Source organism: Rattus norvegicus, chromosome 4, assembly GCF_036323735.1.
Source record: "Rattus norvegicus strain BN/NHsdMcwi chromosome 4, GRCr8, whole genome shotgun sequence".
Classification (NCBI taxonomy): Eukaryota; Metazoa; Chordata; class Mammalia; order Rodentia; family Muridae; genus Rattus; species Rattus norvegicus.
Genome location: NC_086022.1, coordinates 9,220,099 through 9,242,944, shown reverse-complemented (window position 1 = coordinate 9,242,944; position 22,846 = coordinate 9,220,099). Strand labels below are relative to the sequence as shown.

The 22,846-nt window shown below is 41.0% G+C and overlaps 1 protein-coding gene and 1 pseudogene across 1 annotated transcript in view; one reads left to right on the top strand and one right to left on the bottom strand.

The window, feature by feature from the left end:
* The first annotated feature begins 250 nt into the window (after nucleotides 1-250).
* Dpp6 (dipeptidyl peptidase like 6) overlaps nucleotides 251-22,846 on the top strand; it is a 919,475-nt gene continuing 896,879 nt past the window's right edge. Inside the window, exon 1 of the mRNA XM_017592501.3 lies at nucleotides 251-994. Within this exon, the coding sequence (XP_017447990.1) occupies nucleotides 935-994 (60 nt within the window). The 5' untranslated portion in view covers nucleotides 251-934. The remainder of the gene's footprint in view (nucleotides 995-22,846) is intronic.
* Nucleotides 11,454-11,904, bottom strand: Nme2-ps4 (NME/NM23 nucleoside diphosphate kinase 2, pseudogene 4; annotated as a pseudogene).

Genomic DNA, 22,846 nt, shown 5'->3' with positions numbered 1-22,846 from the left:
GGGAAGGTAGGCAGCAGCAAAGACTTAGCTTGCAGAAAACAGTAGTGTAGTGCGCTGGCTGCCCTCCTCAGTTAAGCCCCATTGAAGCGGATGGCGGGCAAAGGAAATCCACCTGCCCGCTGAGCGCCTGTATGCGCGGTGGAAAGGAGGCTACATCCTTTAGCTGTGGTTTTTAGGAACCTTGCCAAGGATCCCTGCGTGTCAGCCTTGCTCCTCCTCCGTTCCTCCACTTTCTCGCCTTCACCAGTGCAGTGGCTCCTGGCAGAACCTCGCATGCCACCTCCCGACCATCCCCGGGTTTGGCGCCTGGAGTGAGGAGCAGGAGCTGCAGGGGAGCTCTGCCCCTCTGAGTTGCTTTTTCTTAATTAAGTCCGGGTGAGGGGTGTGCTGGGATCCGCACCGACTGCACTCACAGCCTGAGCTGCTGTGGGTCTGTCTGGAGGGCCTTGCCAGGAGGACGCTGGAGTCAGCGCCCACCCCTGGGGTCGGGGCCGCGTGGCTTCCGCGGGTGGCGCGTGAGTGCACGCGACTGTCGTGGCTCCCACGCCCTTGGCGCAGGGCAGGGCTGCGTGGACATCCCACACTCCACACCCAGCTTCTGGCCCTCTTCGAGTCCTCTTGGAGCTGCTCCCACTTCTGGTTTGGAGAGACCTGGACTGTTTCCCAGCGAGGCAGCCCTGGACAGAGCGCTCTCAGAGCGCCTGGCGCCGGCCAGGGCTCCCTTTAGGGTGCGAGCAGCTGCTCTTAGGGCTCTGGGCTGCGGACCTTAGGGCTTTGGACCAGGGAGCTCACAGAAGCTTGGAGTACAGGTCCCAGGCTGGAGAGGGAAGAGACCCCACGCAATCTCCCCTGAGGCGCGCATCTGTGTTGCCAGCCTCCACGCGTCCAGGAAGTTTGCAAGGTAGAGGATCCAGACCCCCAACTTCTCTCGGACATGAATCAAACAGCCGGAGCGTCCAATAACGTCAGGTGTCCTCCAGGGAAAGGCCATAAGGTAAGAGACTCTTGACAGAGTGGAGGGGACTGTTGGGCATGTCTAAAGAGGGAGATTCGCAAGCACTGGGAGCTGCCATGCGTCCCTCCCTAGCGCCTGTGTGTCCTTCAGTGGTGACAGTAGATGGATGGCGTGGACTCCCAAGGATGTGTGATGTTTAACAAACCCAGGGGTTTAACCCAGATGTTTAACAGAGCCAGCTAAGAAGGCTTAGTGTGTGCGCGCCTGTTCTGGGGTACCCTGCGCTTGGAGATGCTCTGCTGCTGGTCTTCGCTGGTCTAGGTCTGGTGGATGCAGCTGTTTGCCTCTATTGAGTTTTCTAGAAGGATAGGTCTGCGGGTGGCAGAGCCCCTGAATCAGCTCCTCCAGGCTGGAGCTCCCAAAGAGGCTTCGCACTCTTATCGGTGCCACAGACACGTGTTACATTTACTTTAATGGACTAGTGTGTGTGCCTGCAGTTATTCCTAGGAAATTAGTGAGGTTAAGAGGAAGTGGAGCACGCAGGGGCCTGGGAACACCAGCAGAAGCTTCTAGAAGCCAGCATGGAGGGTCAAGGCTCGGAAATATTTACTTCCCACATTCAAGTGTGCAAGTCCAGATTCTCCCCACACCCATCTCGAGCATCAGCCCTCCCTCGGCAGCACTCAGTCTTCTTGCTCTCTCTCTCAATCACCTGTGGTTCCCTTGTGAGCAGTTGTGAGAAAACTGTTTACCTGGATTCATAGGGTAGCACAGACCATTGCACACTTGCCAAATATCCCAAAGTGCTTAAATTCATTTTTAACCTAAAGGTAAGGACTTTGGAGTGTTTGGTATACAGCCTGAATCTACATTCAGCCTTTATCTTGTGCTTGCTATGCCTAAACTTGCGTATACATTACAGGCATGTGGCTATTGGCATGTCAGGAAAATGTTGCCATTGGGATCTTCTTGTTGGCTGGGGGTGGGAGGCTAGGGTTAGTAATGACATTAGTAGCTAAGGGAAGCATGGTCTGTCACACCGATGTAAGTAGGAGCCATGACCTTAGTATACCTTTATTTCAGATGAGTATTAACTATCATCCCCCACCTCCAATCAGATGTGGAGGAAACCTTTTAATCAGCAAGTCATGTGACTGGTCCCTGTTCTCATGAACTATACTTTGATCAGTTCCCACTTCCACATTTACCTTAATATCCAGATGAAATGCCTTTTAAATCCATAATGGCTGACATTATAAGATTTTAAATTAAAAATAATAAACTTTCACACATCGGTGATTATATAGTAGGGACATCTGTGAAGTTCAGAATATTATTCAATAACTTCTTTGGAAAGAAAAGCCTTTGGTTCCAGTGGCAAAGTGCCTTTTTGGCAGAATTGGACTGCAGGGTATTGACACCAATAAAACCTTCTGGGAAGTGTTGGGCTTCACCCCAGCACTTAGTGGGTGCTAGACCAAGATCTCTTTAGTCACAAGCCATGTATTGGCCCATTCATTTGTGGTTTGTCTACCCAAGGTTCAGTCCGTCAACCCCATCAACTCAGTAGTATGTCACAGTCAGTCCATCCTTCGTGTCACAAACACAACTCCTGCTACATCCCAAGGACTGAGGTACTAGGTAAGGACTTTAGTGTTTCTCTTAGAGTTCCCCTCAGTCTACCTCTGATGATCTGCAATCTGAGGTAGCTGTCTCTCCATTGCCCAACGTGAGGTATGCTAGCCGAGGAGAAAGATGATAACTCTTATCCCCAGAGAAGAGCCCCTGTAGGGTGAAGTTTTTATGATGGTGTTTTGCAGGGAGATGACAATGGTGAAAGTGAGGAGATGGCTCTTCATGAATAAGAACCAATCAACAGAGGTCCTGGCCATGAGCAATTCACAATGTACAATCATAAGAGGTTTAGGTTCCAATGTCTCTTAGCAAAGTAGGAAATCCAAGGACACAAGCTCATGCTAATAGACATTGGAAGAAGATGTTTCCATGCACTTTGCTGCTCCGGCTCATCTTGGGAGATAACCATGATGAACTCCCTTGTGTAGACGGTTTGTTCTATGTGTTCTTATGTGTGCTGGCACATGCATGTGATGGTGCATGAGGAAGACTGAGAACAACTCTGGATGCTTTTTCTTATCCACCATCCATATCCAGTCTTTGAGCTCTCGCTGGCCTGGAATCCTCTAAGTAGGGTAGGATGGCTGGCTGGTCAGTCTCAGTGATAACAGTTCTCAACCTTGCTAATGCTGCATCCCGTTAATACAGTTCCTCTTGTGGTGACAACCCAACCAGAAAATTACTTTTGTTTTTACTTCATATAATTCTGCTACTGTTGTGGATAATGTCAATATTTTTGGAGCTAGACGTTTGCCAAAGGCCTTGTGATCTACAGGTTGAGAACTGCTGCTGCTGCTGAATCTGCCTGTCTGCTTCAAACTCAGGTGTGCAGCCTTACAAATACTTTCCTGGCTGAGCCATTCGGTAGCTTACTGCAGCGAGTCCTAGGGGACACCTTGTCTTGTAGGTGGTTCTCAGGGCTGGAGCTCAATCATGTTGAAACAAGTAGTAGCTTTATTCTCAAACACCAAGTCATCAGGATTAAGAAACAAAAGCTCGGTGTTGTATCTTTTATATGCTCCTAAAGGTAGGAAAATCAACCATCTGTTGAAGGAAACCACCATGCTGTACTCTTCTGTAGGCAAGATTCACTGCTCTAGAAAAGTGAAGTGCAGAAGTTAAGGCTGTGTAGGACGGTAGATAAGTGTGTCCCGTGGGGTCATAGAGTCACTCATGACATGGGTTGTGATGCTGGGTAGTGCCTGGAATCCAGTGAGTAACAACGAGGGCTGTTGTGCAGTAGCCGAGTCTGTACTAACAGGAGCCGACTGCCCACGGTCTGATTCATGCCACAGAATCCCATCTTGTTAGTGACTCCTAGACACTTACATGGCTTCTCTGTTCTTGAATGAAGATAGCCAGATTGAGTTTTGCAGACAATGGAAGGTAAGAACAAGACTGTGCAGCTTCAGCTCTGGAGGACCACACCACGCTCTCCTTGTGGTGGGTTGAGGGAAGTGGTCCTCACATGCTCGTAGGGAGTAGCACATGGTAGGAGATGTGGCCTTGCTGGAGTAAGCGTAGCCTTGTTGGAAGAAGTGTGTCACTGGAGCTGGCTTTCAAGTTTCAAATGCTCAAGCCAGACCCAGTGTCAATCTCATTGCCTTCTGCCTATGGCTCAGGATCTCAGCACCATGTCTGCCTGTGTGTCACCATGCTTCCCAACAATGGGCTAAACCTCTGAACCTGTAAGCTAGCCCCAGTTGAATGTTGTGGTCATGGTGTCTCTTCATCATCAACAAAAACACAAACTAAGACAGCTGCACATAAAGTGGTATCAGAGAGTGGAAGAAAAATCTAAGCTGAGCAGGGCTTCCCTTCCTCCTCAGGAAAAAGCATGGCTCTTGTGGAGTTTCTTCACAACCCGAGGCCCTAGTCTGCTTAAAGCTCAGGACAGCCATGGTGATGGCCCAACAAAAACTCATAAACTTCCTTAAAACATGAAGTGTACACACACACACACACACACACACACACACACACACTCACACACACACACTCACACACACACACACTCACACACACACTCACACACACACACTCACACACACTCACACACACACGCACACACACACTCACACACACACACTCACACACACACACTCACTCACACACACACACACTCACACACACACACGCACACACACACTCTCACACACACACACACACTCACACACACTCACACACACACACTCACACACACACTCACACACACACACGCACACACACACACTCACACACACACGCACACACACACACACTCACACACACACTCACACACACACTCACACACACACTCACACACACACTGGGTATATATTTAGAGGCCAGTGGACAATAAGGAATGTCTTCACCTCACTGAATCTGTAGCTCTGATTGGCTAGAATGGCTGGCCAACAAGATTTAGGGATCTTCCTGTTTGCAATCCCAACCCCATCCTTTAAAACTTGGGCTGCAAACATGCACAACAACTTACACTTGGCTTGAAGTCAGTTCTTTACATTTGTGCAGCAAGTACGGAAGCCACTGAACTAGCTCTCCAGCCCCACATTATGATCATGAGTGGTAATTTGTGTAATTTGATTGCACTGTTCTCTTGAAAATGTTAAGTTTATTATTTAAAAACCATACAGGCATACATATCTATCCTTCCCCTCCAACTTCCTTTCTCTCAACTTCATGTTGGACCCCACCTTCTTCTTTGATTAACCCACTGGGTCCAATCAGTGCTGCTCATTTGTGCATAAATGTGAAAGCCAACCACTGTGACATGGCGACCTGCTAGCAGCCCCACCCTTAGGAAATGTAGTCTCTACCACAGCAGCTATCAGCTGTACAGCTCCTCTACTAGGGGCTGGCTCAGAATCCCTTCCCCCAGCAATGCTCGCAATTTAACTGGGTTTATCTTGTGCAGCTTTGATGTAGCTGCTCAGAATTTGTATGTGCAAAAGCCATCTCATGTCCAGAGGACAGCATTTCTCAGAACTCCTCCCCTGCCTCTGGTTCTTCATTCCTTCTGCTTTATCTTCCATACCGTTCCCTGATCCTTGAGTACGGCAATGGGGATGATATCCATCTCTGGAGAAGTCCTCACAGTCTGCATGGAGGAACACTCAGTCTGCCCGGTTCTTGAGTGTGAACATGTCCTTTGGCAATGTCAGAAAGCCTAACAGCTTTTCTAAAGGGGGGACTTTGCTCATGGCTTTGTGTTGTCAGTCTTGTACTAGCATCAAAGCAACGATGGATCAGTCCTCCCTTCCTGGAAGCCATGGAGTTAGTTCTCCAAAGCTTGCTCATGGAAACTCAATTATACCAGCACATCCCAAGGTTAGTTTACCTCTGTGTCTGTTTTTTGGGGGGAGGGGCTTCACTATATGTTAGTCAATGGTTTCTGGGTGTCCAAGCCACTTATGCAACCCCCGAAGGCTTCTGCAATGACAGCATTCTCTCTGCCACTCTCTACAATTCCCGTCACCTCTGACATGACACTTGAAATGTTACTGAGCTACTTATATTCCTCTTCCAGGCCTTACTTCAGCAGGAGCAGAGGTAGGAAAGATGCTACCTGTTGGCTCATGTGTGTGCCAGTTTCTCTTGACATTGAGTTAAAAAGAATATAAATTAATAGAAACCAGTTTTGATCAATCGAATGATATATTGTGGAATAATGTGAACCTGTATTTTCACTCTTGTGCGCATGCTTAGTACATGTACATAGGGAATCTTCAGGTAGAAGGACATGCTTATTAACCAAGGTAAACTGGTGTTACAATGTTGCAATAAATTCCTGCATATGTATTTACAAACATACTAAAGATGAAAAACCAATGGTTTGCTTCAAAATAACTGGACATACAAAAATGGGGCTTAGGGAAAGCAGACCCTCTGCTTTGGTTTTTTTCTTTGTTTTGATTTAGTTTGGTTTGGTTTTTGGGGTACAGAATTCTGATCTTTCAGGAGTTGGTCTTTCTTTTAGCACTTTAAGGATAGTGTCCTACTACCTTCAGGTCCCTCCCACCCCCACCTCTGTCTCCCTTCCTCCCTCACTGTCCCTCCCTTCGTCTTTCCCTCCCTCTCCTCCTCCTGAAACAGGAAACTAGTTTTGTTCTTGTTCCATAGGAAGTGCCACCATTAGGAGGTGTAGCCTTGTTGAAGTAGGCATAGTCTTGTTGGAGGATGTGTGCCACTAGGGTGGGTTTAAAGATTTCAGAGGCTGGGGCTGGGGATTTAGCTCAGTGGTAGAGCGCTTACCTAGGAAGCGCAAGGCCCTGGGTTCGGTCCCCAGCTCCGAAAAAAAGAACCCCCCAAAAAAAAAAGATTTCAGAGGTTCAAGACAGGCCTAGTAGCTCAGTCTTCCTTCCTGCTGCCTGAGGACCAGGATGTAGAACTCTCAGCTATTCTCTAGCACCATGTTTGCCTGCATGCTGCTACACTTCTCCATCATAACAGCGATGTACTAAACCTCTGAACCTGTAAGCCAGTACTAATTAAATGTTGCTGTGTTCATAATATCCCTTCACAGCATTTAGAACACCGACTAACACAGACCCTCATCTGAGTATCAGTCTTTTCTCCCAAACAGTTATATGCAGTTCTACCTGAATTACACTGGTCTTGTCATCTCATGGATGGGTAGAGTATATTGGCTGGAGAACACAGGGGAGGGGTGCTCCATCCACAGACACAAGGGAGTCAAGGGCCACGGTGGTACAGCCTTTCCAGTGCAGCTCTTTCCAAGTCACCCCAACTCCTGTCAATCACTCCTTACCAATGCCCTATGAATTCATTGGTACCTTAGGGTGAACTGTGCTGAAGTCATACTTAGTTCTGTGGTTGGGATCTTGGGACATGGGTATTGACATAGTTCTGATCTTCTCCAGGGAGGAAAACCTGCAACTGACACTCCTTAGATTAACTCTAGTTTTTCCTCATCCTTGGCTATAACTCTGTTGCTCTATTGAATATCCTTTCTATTCTGTTGTTGGCTCACTCCAACATTTGTTTCTGATGCTACTATTAAAAATTATTAGAATTTCGACTTTGTTGCCTTTTCACACTCCTGACTTCCTGCTTGAAGCTATGATGCTCTTTCACCTGTGCTAAGCATCCTTCTCTCTCCTCCATGGACTGCATTACAGTAGCCACTGCAGATCCTCAGACAGTCCTAACAGCCCTGCTGGTCCCACCTTGGGGTCAACCCATGTCAACTGCAATTTCTTCTTGAGGATCTGTGTTATGTTTCTTTTCTTGTGCTTGAAGTCCAACTTTTCTTGGGGATTGTAAGCATTTGGAAACTCTGGATTCTCTAAGATTTCTCTGAAGATTTATGGGTTACTTGTTCTTATGAATAATTTAGTTAATCGGCAACCTAATGCAAATTTTGTTTTTTGATCCTTTCTTAGGTCGCTGTAATCTTTCTGGTGCTTAGGTGGGTGGAGCTGAAGTCTCAGGAGAAATCTAGGCACAGAGCCTGAGGTCTTGGCTCTTGGCTGTTTTGGTGTTTTCTTAATTCTAGAATCTCTCTCTCTCTCTCTCTCTCTCTCTCTCTCTCTCTCTCTCTCTCTCTCTCTCTCTCTCTCTGCTTTTTCTCTTTACAGTTTTTATAGTTAGCACACCCTGTTCTGCCCAGACACAGAACTGTTTAAAAACAGCTTTTCCTTCTGTGTTTTTGTACAGGTGCTGATATCCTGAGCATGACAGTTAAATCAGAAATTATCTTATCCACACCAAACCAGAGGTGATCTTATCCACAGCTGGAAATGCAGATGCACCTGTACCTTTCATCAGTAAACTTGATGCCCAGGATTAGCATCATGCACTGTGTGGGTCTCACCCGCTCTAGTCCTTGAGTCTCAATTATAAATAAGTAATTCACAGTTTATTTCTTCCAACACTTAGCTCAAGTTAACACTTCTCTGTATTCTGAGATGAATAGGAGATGAGTAGGAACCCAGGATTCTTTACTCCAATGTAGATGTCAGTTCCAACCTTCTCTTCAAGAGAAGAATTTCCTTAAATGTTTTCTGCCCTCTTTTTGCTGATCAGAGCTGGCTCTCATCTTTCTCCCCTTCTGTCAGCTCTCTCCCCATCTCTCTCATAGAGCTTGCTTAGTCTAAAGCTTTCCTTTGCTTCCCCTGCCACTTCACTTGTTAGGAGCAGTGCTTTTCTTATTGATTGAGAATTTCATGCATGGATATAATATGTTTTCATCAAATTCACCCCATTCCTTCCATTCTATTTCTTCTTCTATATATCACTTTCCCTCCCAACTTCATGTGCTCTTTGCAAACCCCTCCAGGGCCACTTAGTGCTGCTCGCTTGCATGGGTGTTGAGCTATGTCTACTGGAGCATTGATAGCTTGTCCCTGAAGGAAACCAGGGCTCCTTCCCTCAGCAGCCAGTAGTCCAATAATTTCTTAGCTAGGTATGGAACCTTGCAATCGCTTCCTCTGTATGTGCTGGGATTTTGCCTGGCTTGATCGTGTGCAGATCTTAGACAGGCTGCCACAGTTGCTGTGAGTTCACCATGCAGCCACCATGTCATGTTTGGAAATGACACTTGCCTCTTTCCCAGCATCCTTCCTGTTTCCCTCTTTTCTCTTTTATGAACTTTCTGCTTGAATCTGTCCCCCTGGGCGTTTCACTTGGATTTCAGACATACACTTCATGGGAAAGAAGCATCTCCCTCTTCTCTATGACACGAAGGCTCTGTTCTCGATTGCTAGACAACTTGGTCACTCCCCTCCTTTCAGGAAGGCTCTTTCTTAACTGATTTAATCATAAGTTGAGTCATGAGCCACACTGAGCCAATAAACTCATGTGAGCAAATGGCTCATCAATGATCTTGCTGTCACACAACTGTGGCACCTTCCTTCCCATCTCCTTCTTCCCCACAATGGCATGAGCACAGCACAGAACTGACTACCTCTGAGGAGTTTCCATTGCAGCCCCCAGCTTGCTCTTTGGTTTTGATTTTCACCCATTCTGCCTGCTCTGATCTTGTCCCCATTTGTGTCTGAATCTTTGGATTCTCTGATCCTGATGGTTGGTATTGGTCACCTTCTATCTAGCACCTGCTGCCTCTTGTGTTTGCAAATTTCCCACACCTAACATGTACTATTTTAAACACAGGGTCTAATCTGGAAGATCATTTCTTTCTTTCCCTCATTTCTTCATTGAAATTCAAGATAATGCAGTTGTTTAATGAGAAAGCCAGCTCCCCACTCCATTCTCATCAAGTTCGACTACACCACACTGTTCCATGGCTTATCTGCCCTATTGGAGCATACAAAGACAAGAGTTACATCCAGCATGGATGCAGATATAGAGCAGCCTGTTGAATAGTGTAAATACACCTCCCTACTGCTGAGTATTAGGAAATGAGTGGCATATTCATTGCTTATCTTCCTCATTGCCCTTCCTTACATTAAATGGGAAGTCTACTTGTTTGATAATTTCAGAAAGAAACAGGAAAGGGCACCATATAAATAAAAAATGTAAATTCTTTTTACTACTCAGGAACTAAATCATCTTGAAGGATTTTAGAAAGTTCAATGTGGTACATACAAGTTAAATTGCCTTAATGACTTCCAGTATATCAGAGAAAATCTATTTATGTTATTTTGGTTTTACATTTTATTGATTTTTAAAATTTTAATTGTCCCCATTTTCTGAGTTAAATGCATAAAATGAATATAAGCTCATGCATAAGTTAAATTTCCAGGAATACAAAGCAGTAAATGAGCAGCAATTGTTTTCCTGGTTTCATTTATTGAACCTTCCTTTTTTCCAGTCAAAAGCTGAATCTTGACTGTGCCACATGGCTGCTCCCTCTCTAAAGACTTCCAAGTATGACTCAACCAGCTAAGACCTGAAAATATTTGGGAAACTTCATTTCAATGATATGGCTTGTGAACAGACTATTTTTCTTGCTATCCCCTTACACAATATATTAGCAGAACTATTTGCAATGCTATGTGATATGCTATAAGTAATCTAGAGATTATTTGAAGACAAGTAAATACTATACAGTGTGATATATCTGTAGATAGTTTGTGAACATCTATCTGATGAGTTGTACATCTATAGTGGTCCAGGAACCCATCACTGAATACCAACAAGTACCATGTTTTAATTCTTTCACACTTTGTACTGCATGAAGAAAAGACAGTGGGATTTTATGAAACCTCCAAACCTGACACTATCTTTGTACATGGTCTTACAAACTGTTTACTCAAGAGAGGTAGAATAATTTAAACTCCTTGCTCATCCTCTGTTGAGTGTGTTAAGGCTTGAAAACATTTGTGCTGTTTTCATACCAAAATGATCATGTGATATGTGCTCTCTCCATGTTGTTCTTTCTTTCTTATGAAGATTCCAAAAAAAGAATATTAAGAAATCATCAGGCATAGACATATAACTGACTAATATAAAATTGCACCAGGTCAGGTGTGCAAAAGTCAAATATGTCCATGTTTTTAGGGTATCTATTTATATTTTCTTATTTTAAAATAGTCTCCTGTATCTCACATGGGCCTCAAACTCTCTATGGAGCTAAGGATGGCCTTTGAACTTTGGGCTTTCCTGCCTCTACCCACAGAGTCCTGGTTTTGCAGATGTGCACCACTCATTCAGTTATTCAATGCTAGAGATCAAACCCAAGAGTTCCATGCATATTGGCAAACACTACCAATGGAGCTATATTCCTAGACCTTAAAGTTCTTTTTTCCCTCTTCCAAAGTCTTTATTGTTATTGTTTTAGAAAAGATGATACATCCACTCAGTAGAAGAAAGAATTGTGTTCAGGGATCCATCAGTAATGTTGAAAAGACCTCTGTCTTATCAACTTCTACTCATAATAAGCCTATTCATGGGCACAATAGTTGTAGTCAATCAGACCTTCAGGCTTAAACCAGAGACTTTCTTAGTATTTTGTATTGAATCACTGCTATGAATGATATTCCTTCCAGCTTGAGGGCAGAAAATCACTTGAATTGTGTCCGGCTTAGAATCAGCTGTGTTGGACTCTCCCAACATCACTATCTGTTTTCATCACTTTGAGGCCCTCCCAGACAGTGGCCACCATTGGCCCTGAGTTCATGTACATTATCAGCCCTGGGAAGAAAGGATAGTCTTTCAGGTCAATGTAGTGCTGCTTCAGGTGTTTTTCAGAAGCCTGAAGGGTATTTATGGCCACCAGTCAGAACCCCTTCTGTTCTAAGTGCTTGATGATCATGCCCACCAGATTGTTGCATGTCATCTGGCTTGATGGCAATAAATGTGCACTTGGGTTGGCCATGGTTGAAAGCCAGCATGTTGGCTGTGGTGGTGGGTTGATGCAATCACCAAGAGGAGGGACACAGAGAGGTGACCTCACAAATTAGACTTGTCTTTTTCTCTTCCTTCTTTCTTTCCTTTCTTCTTTCTCCTTCCTTCCTTTTTTTGATCTTTCTTTTGGGGAGAAGGCTATAATGGTAGGGGGTGCCCTTGGGAGGACTGGGGAATAAGGGTGATCATGGTACATTATGTGAAGTACCCAAATAATCAATACAAATATTATATTAAAATTTTGATAATGTATTGGGCCATTGTAAAGCATCTGGAGAGTCTACCTCAGGATTGTTACTAAAAGTGATTAAGAGAAGAGAAAATGGAAGCCAACAGATAAGACCTTGTTAGCTGAACTGTGTGTCCTGTTTATCACCTGTGGCATCTAAGAGTACTTACTTCTGAGGGTGGAAGACATCAAACTAGGCTCTGAGGCCCTATCAAGATTTAATGTTGTTAGCATGCCATCCTGAAAAGTGTCCCGGCAAATTGATGGCCACTAGTAATAAAGATCTCAGTGTATGTATCTAAGAAGGCTGCATAGTGAAACATTCTCAGTTACAAGCCCTTCAGCCTCTGGAGTTTACTGAGGGACAATATGGCCTGGTTCTGTATTTGAATACTAGCCCTACCACATAAATCATTTGTTACAGAGTAATGTGGGACAGTGAATAGATACTATGATTTCTGTGTTTTCCTACTATGATAGATATTTGACAGCTTCAAATTTGGGGATATTACCAACAAGATGTTATAAGCCCTGTGCACAAGTGTTTTGGAAGTAGCTGTCATTTCATGTAGATAAGAGTATCTGTACTATGTGGTAGATATGGTGTGTGTGTGTGTGTGTGTGTGTGTGCGTGCGCGTGCGCGCGCAAAGGACAGAGGTCAAATCCTGAATGTGATTTCTAAAGAGCCATATAATTTGATTTTTGAGACAGAGTTTCTTTTTAACATGGATCTAATGACAAAGGCTAGGCTAGCTTACCAGGAGTCACATATACCTGCTTATTTCAACCTCCCCATTGCTGGGATTATAAGCACATTACAAACTCCACATTGCATAGCTTATGGGGCTTGAATTCAGGTTTTCATGCTTGTTCAAAGGCTACATTGCTGACTGAGCTATCACCCCTGCTCCCTGTTTTCAGCAGTGGTTCTAGAATTTTACTTTCTATACATGTATAACAGGCTTTCAGTATACCTGAATCTTTGCCAAGTCTCTGAATGACATTTTTTTGCTGATAAACATCTCAGCAAGTATGCAATGTTGTCTTGGTAGAGTTGAAATGTATATATTTTACCAGATACTAATTGTATTAAGCATCTTTATACTTGTCCATCCATACATCTTTGTTGAGTAGTACATAAAAATCTCTGACATATTCCTGTGGTGACAATTTTAGACTTTGGCTTCTTTAAAAAACAGAAATGTTACAAGAATATGTTTTTATTTCAATCCCAGGTGTGGGATATGGGGCTGCTTCAGGTTGCCCACAGCATATGATTTTGCCAGTGCCTGATAGTTTCTGCAAATGTGTTATGCTTGATATTCTGGAGTCTTTTCAGAAGGTATATAAATGCTAGGGCCCAGAGAGTCATGGTGGGCTGTTGGTTGGTTGTTGTTGGTCACAGTGTGTTAAGTGGCCTGGCACAAAGAAGAAACAGCAACACGGAAGAAATTAACTTTCCTGACAGCTGCTAACATTTCCCTATATCAAGGGCAAAGCTACTCCGATAGAAAGAATACGATGGTTTGGAGTACTGGGAAATGTGTGCTCTGGAAAATAGTTGTTAATAATCAGAGATCAAAATTAAAATTCCAAGTAAGGAAATTGAAGTAGAAGGGTTGGTGAATACAGGAGCTGATATAACTATCATTTCACAAAAATCTTGGAACTCAGAATAGTCACTTTTAAAGGTTTATACCCAGGTTTTAGGAATTGAAAAATTACCTCAAAAGAAGAAAGGTGTGTGACGGGTTAAATGGGTGGGACCAAAAGGCCAAACAGGAAAGTTAATACCTTAAGTGGATGACATACCCATAAATTTATGGGGAAGGGACCTTTTACAACAGTGGAGTACTCAGATTAATATTCCTGCAAGATAGCCCATGAAGAAATTAGGGGTGAAATGGTAGGTGCTCATGAGGGAATGTGTTGATACATGTCATCAAAAACAACTCCAGGCCATGCCATTATCCAAACACAGGACATCATAGGGATTGAGTTTCCAAACTTATAAAGGGGGCGGGGGTCACTGCTGCTGTACCAAAGGCCCTACCCTTGAAGTGGTTGACAGACAAGCCTGCATGTGTAAAACAATGGCCCTTAACTAAGACAAAATTACAGGCACTTGAAGAGCTGGTGCAGAAACAGCTGGAGGCTCAAAATATAGAAGAGTCAGCCCATCGAGTTTCTCTGTATTTGTTATAAAAAAGAAAGGAAGAAAGAAACCGGGACAATGAGGGATGTTAACAGATTTAAGAATGGTGAATAAAGTAATACAACCAATGGGTCCCTTATAGCCTGGAATTCCTCTACTTTCTTTATTACCTAAGGAATAGCCTATGACAACGATTGATTTATAAGATTGCTTTTTTACTATACACTGCATGAGCAGGATAGGGGAAGGTTTGCTTTCTTACTTCTTATTTATAATAATGTTTAACCTGTAAATTATATCAATGGAAGTTCTTCCACAAGGATTGTTAAACAGTCCAACTCCCTGTCAGTATTTTGTGCAGCAACCACTAGAAATAATTCATAGGCAATTTCCTCAATCCATTATTTATCATTACATGGATGATATTTTGTTGGCTGATTCTGATACACATACTTTACAGAAAATGTTTATGGAAACAAAAAGAATTCTGCCATGCTGGAGTTACATATTGGTTCTCAAAAAATACAGAGAGGAAATTCTACTAAGTATTTGGCTTATAAAATAAGTCAACTAAAAATTCAAGCACAAAAGGTACAGATCAAAAGAGATCAGTTGCAAACTCTTAATGATTTTCAAGGAGATATAAATAGGAGATATAAATTGGGTATGACCTATCACTGGATCAACTACTCAAGAGTTTAGTAATTTGTTTCAAATTTCACAAAGAGATTCAGACTTAAACCATCCAAGATGGTTAATAGCTGAAGCAGAGACAGAGAGAGACAGAGAGAAAGAGAGAGAGAGAGAGAGAGAGAGAGATAGAAACAAAGACAGAGACAGATAGAGAGAGAGAGAGGAAGAGAGAGAGGCAGAGAGAGACAAAGATAGACAGAGAGACAGAGTTATTCTGATAGAACAGAGACTATTACATACACACATGAATCACATAGATAACAAACATGATTGTATTTTGGTTATTTTACCTTTAATTCTTTCTTTTACTGGACTCATTATATGAAGGGAAGATAGTATTATGAAATATATTTTATTAGCACACAAACTAAGAAATTAATTACTATAAAAATTGATTTAATCACTAAAGGTAGAGTAAGACTATATTAGTGATTAGGAACAGAACTATCAGAAGTTGTAGTACCTTCTATTAATATTGAGTTATGTCATTCTAGATAATCAATGGCAAAGAGCTTGTAGCAACTATTTTTGAGAAATTAACAGCAAATATTCTAAAAGCAAACATCTTCAGTTCATAAAAAGAATTAATTATATTGTAGAACAAACACATTTTTTGTAAAAGAAATGCCAATCATTAAAGCACCTGCATTCTATTCTGATGTAAATACATTAGGAGTGGCAGACTATAATTAATAGAAATAAAGCAAGTTTATTCAAAGCCCATATATTTAAGTTCACAAATTAGAACTGTATGCAATTCTTATGGTATTATTAGATTTTCCTTAATTTAATTACCAACTCTCCGTATGCAGGAGTTGTTTTGCTGAAACTGCTGGATTTCTGATAACTCAGAATTAACCTTGTTATTTATACAGTTACAACAAGTAATTGGAAATAGAAACTATGCATTATAAATTATCCATATTTAGTCTCATACAGGCTTGCTATATCCATTAGCACAAGGTAATGAAGAAATTGATCAATTTTAATCAAATTTTTATGAAAAAATCATGTTAACAGTAAATGTTTAAAGAAAAAAATATTCTATTACCTGGCAACAAGTCAAGAAAACTATCAGAAAATGTCCTACTTCTTCTTTGTATAACCCGACTGTATTTATTACCTGCTAGAAGTAACTCTAGAGGTACCAAAAGAAATTAGATATGGCAGATGGATGTGTTTTATTTTGCAGAATTTGGAAAACTAAAGTTTATACACAATACCATTGATACATACTTAGTTTCAATGGGCCACTGGTTTGAATTCTCACAAGTCTGTAATTACACATTTACTGGAAATTTACTGGAAAAATGGTTATTAAAGGGATAACTATGTAAATTAAGTTGGATAATGTTCCTACATACATCTCCATTAAGATGAAGCCACTCTTTGCATATTATAAAGCATTTTACAGGCATACCATAATATCTTACAGGACAAACAGTTACAGAAAGATTTAATCACACCTTAAAAGAAATGCTTTTAAAACAAAATGGAAGAATAAGGACCCCCAAATATTGACTAAATAGTACTCAGTTAATTTTAAATTTTCTGAATGCTAATGAGAAAGGAACAGCTACAGCTGAGAGACATTGGGTTATAGAAAAAACTGTCATAGTAAATTAGCCTATATACTGTAAGAATGTGTAAACATCAGAATGGAAACTCTCAGAAGTCTTGCATTGTGGACATATATATTTCCGTGGGAAATGAAAAGTTGTGGATACTATTTTGTTGTGGGGAGGGCAGTAATGGGGGGAGGATGGGGAGGGGAACACCCATAGAGAAGGGGAAGGGGAGGGGTTAGGGGGATGTTGGCCCTGAAACCAGGAAGGGGAATGACAATCGAAATGTAAATAAGAAATATTCAAGTTAATAAAGATGGGGGGGGGAAGGACTTGGGGCCTCACAGGTTAAAGTGATTTCACGTGGGGCTCTTCTAGGAAAACAAACAAACAAACAAAACAACAACAACAAAAAAACTTCTAAAGATTAGAATTAAGCAGGAAAGGTCTCTTGAAAACCTTGGCCACTGATCTGAAAAGTGCTTAGTTCTTTGAAAATGTCTCTATTCATAATTTCCTGCTATACGCAATACAACTGATGGCTTAAAACAGAAAAAGGGAAATACAGTGACAATTTTGGAGTTTTGGTTTCTTTCAAAAAACACAGAATATTATAAGAATGTGTTTTTATTTTAATGCCAGGTATGAAATATGGGCTGCTTCAGATTGTGAATATCATTTGCCTTGTTCACTAGCAACAAAAACATCACCTCTCTCCCCTCTATCATTTTTTCTCTATCTAGTGAAAGGGTGGGAAAAGAGTGAGAAGGTATGGAAGAAAGAAAAACTCACAAAGCGGGTAATGCTGGTTACCTCTTTCCAGTGGCACACTTGCTTAAATGCCCCCTTCTTCCATGGCAACTTCTGAAGAATATAAATTTGCACTTTGATTGTTTACATTCAGGAGGAAAAAATAAGCTTTGGCCCATATCCATCACTGCAAGGAAATATTTGCTCAAAATGGGTTATAAATGCAGATGTCAAACCTGAAACCTTAAAAGATCCAGAAGGAAGTATGACACAGTTACTTTCTCAGAGAGTTAACTTGGACCTGTTTTTACTATCTTTTGTTTAAACGTCCCTGTTTTAAATAAAAGAACTTCCCTGATTTCAAGCTGTACTATAGAGCAATACTAATAAAAACATGGTATTGGTATATAAAGAGGCAGGTTGATGATCAATGGAATGGAAATGAAGACTCTGAAATAAACCCACACATATCTACAGACACATGGTTTTTGACAAAGAAACCAAAACCACACAATAGAAAAAAGAAAGTATCTTCAACAAATTGTGCTGGTCTAACTAGATATATGCATGTAGAAGAATGCAAATAGATCCATACTTATCACCATGCACAAAATTCAATTCCAAGTGGATCAAAGACCATAACATAAAACCAGATACACTAAATCTAATAGAAGAGAAACTGGGGAGTAGCCTCGAATGCGTTGGTATAGGAGACAATTTCCTGAACAGACTACCAATGACTCAGGCTCTAAGATCAACAACTGGAAAATGGGACCCCATGAAACCAAAAAGCTTATGTAAGTCAAAAGACACAGTAAATAGGACAAAACAACAACCTACAGATTGGGAAAAGATCTTCATTAACCCTACATCCAACAGAGGACTAATATCCAAAATATATAAGGAACATAAGAAAATGGATACCAACAAACAAAAGAACCAAATTAAAAGTGTCGTATTGTCTTAGTTAGGGTTTTATTGCTATGAACAGACACAAGGACCAAGGCAACTCTTATAAGGACAACATTAAGTTGGGGCTGGCTTACAGGTTCAAAGGTTCAATCCATTACCATCAAGGCTGGAGCATGGCAATGCTCACGCAGGCCTGGTACAGGAGGAGCTGAGAGTTCAACTTCTTGTTCTGAAGGCAACCAGAAGATTGACTTCCAGGAAGCTAGGAGGAAGGTCTCAAAGCCCATTCCTACAGCGAGACACTTCCTCCAACAATACCACATCCGTTCTGACAAGGTCACATCTCCTAACGGTCAATCCCTGGGCCAAGCTTATTCAAACCACCATAGGTACAGAGCTAAACAGAATTCTCAAGAAAGGAATCACAAATGGCCAAGAAGCACTTAAAGAAATGTTCAAAGTCCTTAGTCAACAAGAAAAGGCAAACCAAAATGACTCTGGGATTCAATCTTACACCCTTCAGAATGGCTAAGATCACAAACTGAAGCGCATGTTGGTAGGAAGCAAGGGAAACACTGCTCCATTGGTAGTGGGAGTGCAAACGTGTATAACCACTCTAGAAATCAATCTGGCAGTTTCTCAGAAAATTGGAAATAATTCTACCTGAAGACACAGTTGTATCATTCCTGGGCATCTACCCAAAAGATGTTCCACCATAACAAAAGGGCACATGCTCCACTATGTTCATAGTAGCATTAATGATAATTTTTCATCCTTTTCCGTGTAAATATCATACTTATAATTTTCATGAACTTGAGTAATATTCCATACAACAATCTGTTCATCATTTCCTGGCTGATGTGGCAGCAGTGGGCATAGATGTGCAAGTGTTTCTCTAGTAGGATATAGAGCCAGTCATTTGTGTACCCAGGATGGGAATAGCTGGGTTAAATGATAGTTCTATTTCTAGATTTTTGGGAAAAGTCTATACTGACTTCCCAAGTGGCTACACCCCCACATTTTCACCAATGTATGTAATCATTTATGTTTCTAATTTTGGCCATTCTGATGGGGTTAAGATGGAATTTTAAACACATTTTCTATGGTGGCTAAAGATGCTGAACAATTTTTGAAGGGTTTGCTAGCCATTTATATTTCTCTCTCTTTTTAAAATGAGAACTTTTCTTTCAGTTCCATGGCCCATTTTTAGTTAACTTGTTTGGTTTCTTGATTTTTTTTGTTTTGTCTAGACACTACTTCTCCAGTGCATGAGTAAACAGCAAATACTTTCTTCCATTCTGTGGGTTTCTCTTCACTGGACTGTTTTCTTTGTTATACAGAAGCCATTTAGTTTTACAAGATGCTTGTCAACAGTCTTTCCTATACTACCTGATTATCATTCCATGAGTCTTAACCCTTGTTAAGACAAGGACACATACTCTATCCCTTGAGAATCTTCAGGGTATCAGGGTTTTTAAATTTCTGTGAGATCTGTTATAGAGTTGAGGTTTGTTTGGAGCAGGAGAAATGGAACTGTTATTTTAAGCACTGTCTGGTTATATGTGGGTTCTCTGATGTTTTATACAGTACCATAAACTTCCCTCTCAGGACCACCTTCGTTTGTGCTAGATTATGTTGGTTATGGTTTCATTTTTATTCAATTCTAAGAGAGTTTTTTTAATTACCTTCTTGATTTTTTCAGTGACTCATTTGTGTGCTGGTTAATGTTCATGGATTTTGTTATTTCCTGTCGTTTCTGCCAACCTTGTTATCTTTGTTCTTTTGTGGTCAGATAGCATTCAAGATGTTATTTCAGTTTCCCTGTGTATGTTGAGGTTTGCTTTGTGTCTTAACATGTGACTAAATTTTCACATTTTTGAACGTTGAAATTCAGGTTTTGTTCTGGCACCATTTATTGAAGATATTATCTTTTTACCAATGAATATTTATGACATCTTTGTCAAAAATCAGGTGGCTGTAGCTGAGTGTATGTACATCTGGGTTTTCTATTCCACTGCTCTGTGTGTCTGTTTTTGCGCCAGTAGCTGGTTTTATCCTTATGGCTCTAGAGTATAATTTGAAGTCAGGTATGTTGGCATGTATTCATTATAGTATTCACTGAGTTCTGGATTGCTCTGACTATCCACAAACAATTCTTGAGGAAGTTCTATGGGGTGTTGAGAAGAATGTATATTCTTTATTATTTGAGTAATATATCCTCTTTATCCATTTTGAACAGAAATGAAAACCTCTGTGAAAATACTTTTAAATATTTTGATGTATTCTTTTCTATACTAGAAATAATAATCTTAAAATAAAGTAGCACTAAAAGATGTGTAAAAATTATGTTTGTAAGGAAGCATGCTGTAATACACCTATCAATTCTTAGGATATCTTTTGATATAAACTTCATCTCCCTATGTTAGGTTTATTATGCATTCTTGACAGGTCGAGGCATTTATTACTGCACCATGTCTGTCTTTGTCTCATTGAATGATATTTGATTTAAAGACTACTCTGCCTCATGTGAGCATTGCTCTCCTATGCTGCCCTTCGTTTCCATCTGCATGGACTGGCTTTTCGATTCCTTTATGTTCACTACATGTGTGTTCTTCAACGTGAAGCAAGTCTGCTGTAGGCAGCATATTCACAAATCTTACTGTTTAAAAAGTTCATTTTTCAATTATTCAGTTTGTTCATCTTCAGGATAACTTTGAGTGATAACAATACCTTCTCTTTTTTAATTGTTTTCTGGTTTTTAGTAGACAAGCTGTGTTTTCTCTCATGCTGTCTTCCTTTATGATTGATATTTCTGGTGACATATTAAAAATGGTTTTGTTGTGTCTCTCCTGCAGGTCTTTCTTTTTGGTTACTATGTTGAAACATATTACATCATGAACTTTCTTCAAGATGGTAATGAGCGAAGTTTTATTGAATACAACGATTAGATTTTACTCTCCATATTTTAAGTATTTAGTGTCCAAATTTACATCGTCTGTATTATGCACCTGTACATGGTTTATTTTAGCTATAGTTATTTCTAATTATTTTGTCCTTTGATCTTTATACCGGAAATGACTTGCACACCATCACTGGAGGCTTCGATGTTCTGAATCAGGATGATTCTGAGAACCAGTGAGTTCTCAAATGTGTAGCAAATCTCACAACTTCCTGTGTTTGATATCTGGATCAGAAGTTATTCTTTCAAGTTTGCTGCAGAGCAGGCCCAGTGGTGATGGGCACCCCTAGATTTTGCTTGCTGGAGAAAGGCTTTTCTGCCCTGTGTCTGAAACACAACTCTGCCAGGTAAGATCTTCTTGGTTGACACACTTTTTTCTTCAGCACTTGAACACAGTCTCTTGCTGTCACCTGTTCTGCAGAGTGCATTCCACGAAGTCCACTGGCACCAATATCCTGCTTGTCTCAGGATACTCTCATAATAAATAGCCCTCTCTCATGATATCTAACAGTCTGGTTCTCTGTCTTGGTATTCCTCTTAGGTAGAAGTTGATGGACTTTTATGTATGGGGATGATCTTCTTTTCTACAAACCAAGAAAGTTTTCATCCATTCTGTCTTTAGATGTAGTTTCTCTCTGGTCTTTTTTTGTCTTCAGCCTTTTCTCATCTTCCAGAAACATCATACTATACCTATAATAAATCTTGATGAAGTGGCTCAATTACATCATCTATGATGTCACTTATTACTGATAATTAGGCCAACTCTTTCTTTTTATTGATATAAGTTGATTTTCTCTTTTTTGACTGGGTAGCTTTAAGTGGTCTAACTTCAAGATAGTTGCCAAAAGTTTAGACCATATTTTTAATTATTTTCTTTTAGGGCTTATATTTGTTGTTTTATTTACTTTCTTCTTTGTACATTGTTTATAAAGTTTTAAACCATATATTCTTGAAGCTTGATAAACATCTTAAATATTTTTATTACTTTAAAATATTCATGTGTCTATGGTTATGTGTGTAAATATATATATGTGTGTGTGTGTATCTGTGTTTATGGTTGTATGTAAGAGTGTCTCTGTGTATTTCTGTAAGAGTGTGTGTGTGTGTGTGTGTGTGTGTGTGTGTGTGTGTGTGTGTTTAGACATAAATGAACATAGAGTGTTTAGAGATCAGAAGACATTGTACAAGACTTAGTTTTTCTCCTTCTAGCCAGTGGGTTCCAGTTACTACAAAGATCGTTAGACCTGGAAGGAAACATTCTTACATAATGAGTGAGCTTGTAAGTACTCCCTTAACATTTCAGGAGGGCCATTTTCTGAGGTACCTTGCTTCCTGTCATTTTATATATGGTACATTCTTTGGATGCGTTGTGTGTGACCTCTCAAATCCCTATGTCTTAGTGTTGTGTTTGCACACATGCAGAGGCGGCTATGATTTTGGCCTTTTACGAAAAGAATAGGTTTTTTCATTCTTAATTCTACCTGATACCTTATATAGTGATATCCTTGGGCAAGCAAAACTTGCTTTCTGATTCTGTGTATGCTTGGGCAGCTGAATTCACTCTGAACTCAAGTGGGACATCTGTCTTGGCCCAAGTCTTCAGCAATTGAATTATGCAGCCAGAGTACCCTGCTAGAAGGGGACTGAAACTGTTAACTCACCTGA